The 9,919-nt window shown below is 48.8% G+C and overlaps 1 protein-coding gene across 1 annotated transcript in view; it reads left to right on the top strand.

Annotated features, from left to right (window-relative positions):
* The first annotated feature begins 517 nt into the window (after positions 1–517).
* The window catches only part of lamc1 (laminin, gamma 1), a 38,226-nt gene continuing 28,824 nt past the window's right edge, over positions 518–9,919 (top strand). The window contains exon 1 of the mRNA XM_041055673.1: positions 518–1,516. Coding sequence (XP_040911607.1) covers positions 1,144–1,516 — 373 coding nt within the window. The 5' untranslated portion in view covers positions 518–1,143. The remainder of the gene's footprint in view (positions 1,517–9,919) is intronic.

Here is a 9,919-nt window from a genome sequence, read left to right as displayed (position 1 = left end):
GATGCACAAGAATTCCTATGCACATGTACTGCAGTGTATCTGTGCAAATGGCAAATAAAACTCTATTCTATTCTATTCTATAAAGGTCTACATTCCGTTTGTTCAGTCGCTGCAGTGCAGACAGGTATGGAAGCCCATTGCTGCCAAGATAAGGACAAAAAACAAACAAACAAAATAGATGCTAAGGTTAAAAATACTAAATAAAATGAATTATGATAAATCAAAAAAGTCAGATTGGTGGAATACTAAATCAGATTATGGGTGGAGTGTTTCAGGTCAGAGCAGCCTGCTTTATATTTGCTGTTCTGGTTTGATCTTTGATTGATTGATTGATTTTCTGGCCAGCGCGGGCTTCCGTACAGGAAGTGGCAGTAAACTGGCTGAACTGACTCTTTCCGGGAGTTTGAAAACATTTTTTCATGGTTCAGTTTAATTAAAGAGTCATTAATGAAAGCATGAATTAGCGTGACTCAGCATTACACTGACTCTCCGTGTGTTACTGAAGCTGCTGGGTTTATAAAGTCTCCTTCATTACAAATATAAAGCTCCAGTTTATCATCATATTGGAAAGTATTGAAAATGTATTGATTGATTCGTGTATTGATCATCATCCACTGAGGATCAGCTGAAGTGTTTACGCGGGGGTGGGGCTTCACAGGCGGCTTTCTCCGGCTGACCTGTGCGTTTTGCACTTTCAGCTCCAGAGCTTCGCTTCTCCTCACAGATCGGTTAAACATCTACTCGGTGTTTTTGCTTTTGTGACTTTTCCCGAAGTTTTATTTCAGACTTGACTCGGAAGTTGCTCCTCGGACCTGCGCAGTAGCGGACTGGGTGTAGTCTGGAGTCCCGTCTTTTCCTGCTGGATTTGGTGCATGGCGGCGGACACAAAGAGCTGAGGCCCGACTCCAGACCCTCACACAGCAGCACAGCCGGGAGACGAGCTCTGGACGCGGCCTGGAGCCGAGAAAAGCCGCCGCTGCCGAACTTTCCCGCATGTTCTCACTTGATGTTTGTAGTTGTTTCCTCGGGAATCTGTCGGTAACCGGATAGTTACCGCAAACTTTGGACGAGTTCAGGGAGAGTTTGTGTCGGAGCCGCGCAGAGATTTTCTGGTCGAGGAGAAGGACGGAGAGGACCGAAAAAATGCGAAGTTTGATCCGGGCTCTGGTCGCTTGGAGCTGGGTGGCGGTGTGTGTCCGCGCTGCCATGGACGAGTGCTCGGACGAGCAGGGCAGACCGCAGCGCTGCATGCCCGAGTTCGTTAACGCCGCTTTTAACGTGACGGTGGTGGCGACCAACACCTGCGGCTCTCCGCCCGAGGAGTACTGCGTGCAGACCGGCGCCACCGGGGTCACCAAGTCCTGCCACATCTGCGACGCCCGGGACCCGCGGAACCACCACAGCGCCGTGTACCTGACCGACTACAACAACCAGCAGGACACCACCTGGTGGCAAAGCCAGACCATGCTGGCGGGCATCCAGTACCCGAACTCCATCAACCTCACCCTGCACCTCGGTAAGACCCCCGATATCTTCTTCTTCTCTCCGCGGGAGAGATTCGCTCCGCGAAATCTCCCTGAAATAACTCACGAGTTAAGGTTTGCGTCCTTATTGACACAAGCACAGACACGACACAGCTAGAAAACACATATTGTATAAATCTTAAGGACCCAGTCTTTATTTCGGCATACAGTACGTACCTGAAAACTTTACGTTTTCAGGTAAAACTCTCACCTAACTGAGCAGGCTGCTCTGCCGCTGCACATTGAAATACGCCTTTTCACAGCTGTGAAAAGCTGTTAGCTGAAAAGTGGATGAAGCAAAGCACTGCTGGAAAAATGTGTCGCTACAATTCACAAAGATCTTGGTTTATGGAGTGCGATACAAGTTCAAATGCAAAGCAGAGGGACATCTTTAAATTAGTGGAGTTTCCTATGGAGTTTGGTATGAGTGCGGCTAACTCTGCTTAACTCTGACGGACACGGTACTGTGCACTACCTTTTTCTGTCGTGAAAGAAATATGAAGCGGTTTGAAAGAGGCCGGTTGAACAGTGTCACAGAGGAGTGTGCGCTCAGTCACGCACTTTAAAGCTTGAGCTGGAAACCAGTGATGGAACTGGGAAACTTTGGGAATGAAGAATTTTTGCTGCCAGCAATTCAGCATGGAGGACATAGTTCTCATTGTTGGGGGTGGAGTGTACTTGTGAGAGTGAGTGTGTGTGTGTGTGTGAGAGAGAGAGAGAGAGAGAGAGAGAGAGAGAGAGATGGGGGTTGCAGCTATTTTCTGACCCGGCTGCAGGGTCTAGCTGCAGGGTCAGCCTCCCCCTTTAGCTCCTGCTTCACCTGCATCACACTCACGCTGTGATTTCCAGTGTTTGTGAGACAAACTGCTCAGACTGTGAGCAGCTCTTCCGCCAACCATGGAGTTGTTAGGGGACTTGGAGGGGACAGAGGCGTCCTCTGAGGACAGCTGTTTGTCTTTGGGAATCATCAGTCAGGTCTCTGAGAGGTTCAGTGTGAAGGACCAGACTCACGCCTGTGGCAGTGTAAAGAAACAGTTTGCATAAAATCTATTTGATGCTTTGAAAACTTTTTGTTAAATGAGCAGAAAATTGTACAGAGTTTGGTTGGTGGTGAGGAGGCACTGAGGGTTCCTCACATCCTGGCCACTGCCCTGCACGGCCCACTCACAAACCTTTTCCAGAGCTTTCAGTTGCACCTCATGGTCCTCCTCAGAGTTGGAGTGGAGGAAGCTCTGCTGTCTGAGTTGAGAGACTTTACCTGGCTACACACACAAAAAATGAGATGTCTTCATCATGTGACTGAATTGACCCCAGACTCCATCTGCTGATGCTAAAATGAGGAAACATTGTAAGAGCGCCTTTAGTGAAGGATATTTTAGTTTTTAATTCGTTCCTAATTAATCCGATTAATCAAACAGGTGATTCATCTTTTTTTAAGTTTTCTCTCTTTTACGTCGTAAACTGAACGTCTTGGGTTTTGGACCGTCGGTCGGACAGAACGAGACGTATGCAGGCGCATGTTTCATTGACCGAGCGACCGCTGGAATCAGCCCCCAGCCGTCGTCACCGCTCTGTTCACGCTTGTCTTCGTTTTCCTGGAGCTCCGACCGGGCCTTTTAAAAATACCTGTCTATTTCTGAAGCCAGGGTCCGTGTGGCCTCCCACAGCACTACTGTTTTTAACAGTGCTCCACATTCCTGAGTGGTTCAGTCATGCTGCTGTTCAGAGCTGAGCTGCTGTCTCTGTAGCCTCAGGGCCTGAACTCTGATTAGAGATGCAGCAGCTCAACACCTCATTTTCAAATGGAAATGCTTTTAATTACACCCTGCACCCCCCACCCCCACCCACTCACTCCCTCACCCACTCACTGCCTCACTGCCTAACCCCCCCACCCCCCGGGCTGTGTTCTCACTGTCGGGTTGGTCTTTGCTTCATGATTACAGCTCAGGCTGCTCGTGTCCTCAGACATGTAACGTCAGAACGTCTCTGCTCAAACATCAGATCTGATTTCATTCACTCCATGTTAAAGCTTCGTCTTATTTTGAAAAACCAGCTGTCATTTGAAGGTGAGACAGGAAGTGAGCGTCCGATCACCTCCGGCTGAGTCTCCTGTTAGTAGAAGATGTCACCTTTAACTCTGGGGACACTGGGACATTAAGCTGTTTTACATCTGCAGGTCTGGAAAAGGAGCACTGAGTTCATCAAAGGTCTTGATGATATTTCTTTTATTGTGGAAACACCAACAGACACGTCAGTAACTTCACGTCTTAAATGTTAGTTTTCCGTCCTTTGACACAGAAAACTGTGCTGAGCTCAGTACACAGGCTTTCTGGGTAATGTAGTGCCCGTGTTGGAACCGAGGTCCAGCAGAGTTCGAGGTTTTCGTTTCAGCTGTTGTGATTGTGTAATTACATCTCTCACTGTTTGTCGTCTGGACAGGAAGTCGGTCTGCGACTGTTTGTTGAAGGTTTAAGAGCTTGTTGAGTTTCATGTTTGCATGAAGAGTTTGTTTCCTGTGCGGATCCGGTCCCGTGCCCCCCCCCCCCCCCCCCCCCCCCCCATCAGAACGATGCCTTACTGATTAAAGTTGACTTTGGCCTTGTCTAATTACTTTTGTCAAAGTTTGGTGTCATGGTTTGGTTCCTGCTTCACGTTTCCAGCTCTGATCCTACAAATCCCGCCTGTGAATTCATGAATTCCTCTGTGGATGATGAAGCTGAGCACGAGGCTGCGCTGCCTCCGTCTTAATCTCAGGAAACGTGACGTGTTTTCAGTGTTTGTGGAGCTCAGCCCTGCTCGTCTCTCTGTGTTTGGACGCTTTGAAGTGCTGCGCTGTGTCTTCGGCAGGAAGACGCCGTGTCCCGACTCGAGGGCGACATGAAAGACCCACAAAGAAGAAAACCTGCAGATGGACAGAGAGGGGCCTCGTTTATCTGAACATAACTAACTCGGCTGAAATCCTCCACAGTGCCAGGGAAACTTCTAGATACTCAGTCAGTACGAGGCCCGAGCGTCTGTCCCGACACCAAACCCACACACACTTAGAAAGAATTAATTTCACAGAAGAGTTTCCGATGTTAAACTCTGTCCAAGCACAAGCAGCCAGACAGGAACTTCATCTAAACTACATTCTAAAATCATGAAGATTCTGAATGAAGTCTGGATCTGATCAAAGAAAAAGGCTGAGGCTTGACTCACTGAAGTTTGTGTCCAGGGTTTGAAACGTGATTCTTCTCAGGAGCTTTTCAGTTAGAAAGGGTTCAGATTAAACGTGAGTTTCCTTTAAGTCGAGCTGAGCGTCATGTGAAAACAGCTGGGCTCGTCTCGGGGCGGGGGGGGCTGAGGGGGGGGGCTGTTACTCGCTTCAGTACCTGAGTGGCTCTTTGAAGTCGGAACATGGAGGCAAAACATCCCTGAATTCTTCAAAAGATGAAAAAGGGGAATCTTCTTTGTGCACAGCTGTGCCAGCACCAGCAGGTAGAATCTGACTCACACACCTGAGCACATTCACAAAGATGGTCACCTGTTACCGTGACCTGTGACCTCTGCTGCCTCCGAACTCCCACATCTCTGTCTTAAATGTTAGTGGAGATCCAAACACGTCAGACTGGGTTTGGGTATGAAATGAAGCAGGAGATCTCAGGGTATTTGGGGGGTATCTGGGGGTATTTGGGGGTATCTGGGGGTTTTGGGACATCGGTGCGAAGGTGGAAAAGCTTCCGTGTCTCTTTCATCAGCTGCAGTAAGCGAGCAGTGATTTCAGAGCCGGCCGTCCAGCTGTGCTCTCGTAATCTCTCCACATCCCAGTTTCCCACGCTGAGCTCATTCCTCAGACACTAAACAATGAGTGCAGACCAGATGACACACACACACACACACACACACACTCACACACACACACACACACACACACACACACACACACACACACACACACACACAGATTGGTATAATTTACAACAGCTGGCTGCAGCACAGGGGAAACGGCCTTGTGTCTTTATGGTGGGTTGGGAAATCCTGAGAGGACGATGAGGAGCAGCATTTTCCCACACTGCACTGCTGTCTCTACTGTCTGAGGGACAGATGAACGTCTTCCTGTAGGACACGCTGCATTTCACCCGTCCTCTGACAGACGAGCAGAAGTTTGGCAGATCAACTGATGTAACTGTGCTTAGACCAGGTCTGGTTCTGGTCTGGACAAAGCGTGTTTGAGTCACAGAGAGTCTGAGTCAGTGTCTGTGGGCCACAGCGTGAGTCCTGCTGTCTCAGCCTGTCCCAGTAACAGCAGCTGAACCAGCAGTCAGAGGCGACGGTCAGACGTCCTCAGACACGAGGCGTTCGGGGCCCCTCGGATATCTCTGTGACCTTGGAGCAGTTACCAACATGAAAATCCTGTTGGCGTCTCAGGTCAAGGTGACACGTCTGTTCCTTCGGTCAGATAAGACAGAAGACAGCGTGTGCTGCGAGCAGCAGGGAGGAGGGGGCTCTACGAGCCAATCAGGAGCTTTATTTTAAAGAACAACAGTAAACAATCGGATGTTTGTGTCGGATGTCTGTGCTGTGTTTTACAGCTCCTGACTTCCATCTGTCAGTCACTGCTCATTCAGAGAGATTTTACAAAAAGTAAAAGGATGCTAATGTCCATGTCCAGTTTGTCTGTCCCATCAGAGTGTGTGTGTGTCTCACAGGTTCAGTGTTTTCTGTTACACAGACAGTTTAAATGTGTTGTCAGCAGCTGTGTGAAGCTGAAGCGATGTCCTCTGTCCTCTGTCCTCTGTGTCTGTTCTGTGAACAGCGTTCTCCTTGATGCAGTTATGAAGTGATCGAACCACGTGTGTGTGTGTGTGTGTGTGTGTGTGTGTGTGTGTGTGTGTGTGTGTGTGTGTGTGTGTGTGTGTGTGTGTGTGTGTGCTGTGAGATACTTTGTCCTCTCACTCAAACACTTTCTCTTCCTGTTGGAGAAACGACGTCACGTCTTCACGTGGTTGTGAAATTCCTGGATGGAACATTCCGGGAGCAGGTCACACAAACTCAGCAGGATTTCAAAAACAGAATAGAAATACTGGTCTGTGCCATGTTGAGTGACGTCCTCCGCACCGTGACACCTTCAGGTCTGAGCCCCAAGTCGTCTCAGGAATCTGCCTCCACCCAACCCCCCCCTCCACCCCACCCCCCCTCCACCCCACCCCCCCCATCAAAGAGAGGAGGAGGAGGAGGTCCTATCAGAAGATCAGAGGCAGGAGGCCGCTCCTTCTCAGCTCCTCACAAAACTCTTTGTCCTCTCTTTCTTTAAGATGGAGGTGTGTGTGTGTGTGTGTGTGTGTGTGACAGTGCAAACTGTAGAAACTCAGGTATTAGTGCAGTTTTTAAATGATGCCTGGTTTTATTTCCATATGCAGTGACTGTAAACTAGGTGACCTTTGACCCCGAACCTCCTCCTCTGATCTTAGAAATGTCCCAGCACAACACTCCGTTTGGAGCAGCTCCGTCTCTACACGTCTGAATCGGGACAGAGCCCGAGGCACCATGGGAAGACGAGGCGTTCCCATGCATCTGTGAAAGAGTCTAAAATGGAGTCATGACTCCGTCACATGTGAACACACAGGATTAGATTTAGTGTGACCTCAGTAACTTTGATGAGAATAGATGTCCATTAGAAATCAGATTTAAAAAGAAGCTCCTTACAGCTGCAGAACTTCATTCAGAATCCTGCTGTTTTTAAGTTTCCTTCAGTCTCACAGTGATCCAGTGAGACGTGTCTGTCCGTCCACGGTTCACTGCAGACAGGAGCTGATCGCAGCTGATTCGGCTGCTGTTACTGGGACAGTTGGACTGAATGGACACAGATACAGAAAGAGACAGGTGATATGAGCCACCTGTGTATACATGTCAGGCTTTTTACGTCAGTGCTGATGTTCACACACACACACGCAGGCACACACACACACCTGCCTCTCTGTGTTTGTTCACTCATCACACGTCACTTTGAAGCACAGACTCCACATTCTTGTTGCTGTGTGTTAATTAAAAGGCCCGTGGTGCGTTCAGGGTCACTGCTGGACCATCTCATGCTGTCGCTGAACCTCGGTGACAGCACGCGTCCCGTCCTGCCCGCCAGCCTGCAGCCGTTATCAGGGACGTGTGATGGAGATTCGTCACCTCCGAGGACGTTGATCAGTTAGAAGCCAAACATTTCACAACAGGACATCCTCCATGTTGGATGTCCTGTTGTGTGTGAGCTCGTCGCTTTGTTTCCCTGAGCTGTTTATTTCCTCCTGAACCGTGTCGACGCTGTTATTACAGCCTCCTGAATTCCTGCTCACATCTGGATCAAACCTTCGCCATGAGATGATGATGATGATGATGATGATGAAGAAGCTTCTGCTCCTCATGACTGTAATTACAGCTTCATCTCAGCCTCCACACGGCAATCCTTTTCCAGCGGATGCACCTGATGAGAGTTTATTGTACCTGCAGGTTTATCCACGCTGCAGGCAGTGAAGGCAGCAGCGAACATCTGCTTCACTACGTCTGCTTCCTGCTGCAGCAGCTTCACGTCAGGTTCCTGTGGCGAATAATAATAATACTCCTGTTAAATGTTTTATACGTTTACAGCAGAGTTTTGTCTGGTGGAAAATGACTCAGCACAAAACTTTGGAAGTTGTTTGTTCAGAATCATGAGAAGCGAATTGTTGTTTCTGTCAGAGTCCAGTTTAGTTCGGCTGTCAGAGTGTCCCTGAATGCACCGGTGTGGTTATTAATGTGGTCTGTGCCTGCATCTGTAATATGATGCAACAGTGTTGTAACGCAGATATAAAGGAAAGCTGAGCAGCTGCTCAGACCCACAGATTATTTTGAGTTAACTCAAACTAACATCATCTGAAAGTGACGGATTTAAATGGAGGAAACTTCAGACTGGTCCTTTAACTCTGTGAACACGGAGCCAGTCTCCAGCCTGTTCTTCCCTCCGTCAGATTAAAATGCTCATGTTGGCTCAGACTAAACATGAGATCAGTGGCTGCTCGGATAAAATCTGCTGGTTAAAGTCAACATGGAGATACGATGTGAGGCGACGGTGGGCTTAAAGAGGGGGAAGCTGTTCAGAGGCTGTTTTTATGTTGAACCTCAGCGTTCACACGCTTCGATGTTTGTGTTTCATCATCAGTTGTGTTGAAATGTAGAAAGTTTTATTAGTGACTTCAAACACTTTGAGAATTTAGGGCAGAAACAAACTTATTTTCAGTAAATAGTTCGTCTGACTTTCTTAAAACATGCTTTTTCTGCATGGAGTCTGGTCCACGTTCTCAGCCATAACTTCCAGTTCTGTCAGAGCTGACTGCTGACCTTTGACCTTTGACCCGACTGTAAACTGACATAACCAAATGCTTCCTCTCCTGTGGGAAGAGAAATCACTGTGGGAATCGGCAGCTCCTGACCTGGGAGGAAGCTGAACTGAAGCAGCGTGGGGGGTTCAGGGGCCCGTGGTCCTGGTGCTGCCGAGACTCTGTGATTTTCTTTACTCAGGAAGTGATTCAGTGCCCCAGGGAGAGTGGGGGGGCGCTTCTATCATTACAGACAGCACAGAGTGTGTGAATGAGCATGAGATGCATTACAGGGACAAGCAGATGCATGCAGGGTAATTTTAGCCCTGCTGTGTGGAGGAGGAACGCCAGCGGAGGAAGAGACGGAGTAAAAAGTGACTGGTTTTCAAAGCAGCGTGAGGGTAAACAGATAATTATGGTGCCGCAGACACGAGGACTGATTTATTCGCTGCCTGAAACCTGATCGTCAGGCCTTTGTTCGTCTTTTCCACCTGAGCTGGATAATTGCACAGTTGATGGAGACGGCGAAGACACAGAGCGGCAAAATAACAGCCTGCCGCTACATCATGTTTGTTCATCGAATATATGGAATTATTCAGATTCCAGTTTGTTGTAAATAAATCCCCTGTGCCCCGCCCCCGTGGTCAGCTGTTTGTCCGAGCTCTGACGGCCGTGTCCGTCCAGCCTTCGTGCGTCTGACGTCTGTCTGCTGAGGTGGTTTCGTCTTCTGTAAACCTGCTGCTGCAGTGTAAACGCAGTCCGTCAGCCAGTCAGTCAGTCCGTCCGTCCGTCCGTCCGTCTGTCCGTCTGTCCGTCCGTCCGTCAGTGTGGAAAAACAAAGCTGCAGCCTGAGGTTCATTATTCTGCTTCACAGTAACGTGATTAAACCTTTGATGCTGCCTCTCAGGGACCATCTCCCCGACGATCAGCAGCGTATTTATTTTTGTTTCTTGTCTTCCTTTGTCTCAGATGACAGGAGCAGATAGTAGCTGAACGTCCTCAGGCGGTCTGAAGACGTTCATTCATTGTTCAGCTTGTTTATGTCTCAGAGACCCGAGACATCGGCGAGACGCT

The sequence above is a fragment of the Toxotes jaculatrix genome, chromosome 14 (assembly GCF_017976425.1).
Source record: "Toxotes jaculatrix isolate fToxJac2 chromosome 14, fToxJac2.pri, whole genome shotgun sequence".
In the NCBI taxonomy this organism is placed as follows: domain Eukaryota; kingdom Metazoa; phylum Chordata; class Actinopteri; family Toxotidae; genus Toxotes; species Toxotes jaculatrix.
This window is presented reverse-complemented; position numbering and strand designations above follow the sequence as displayed.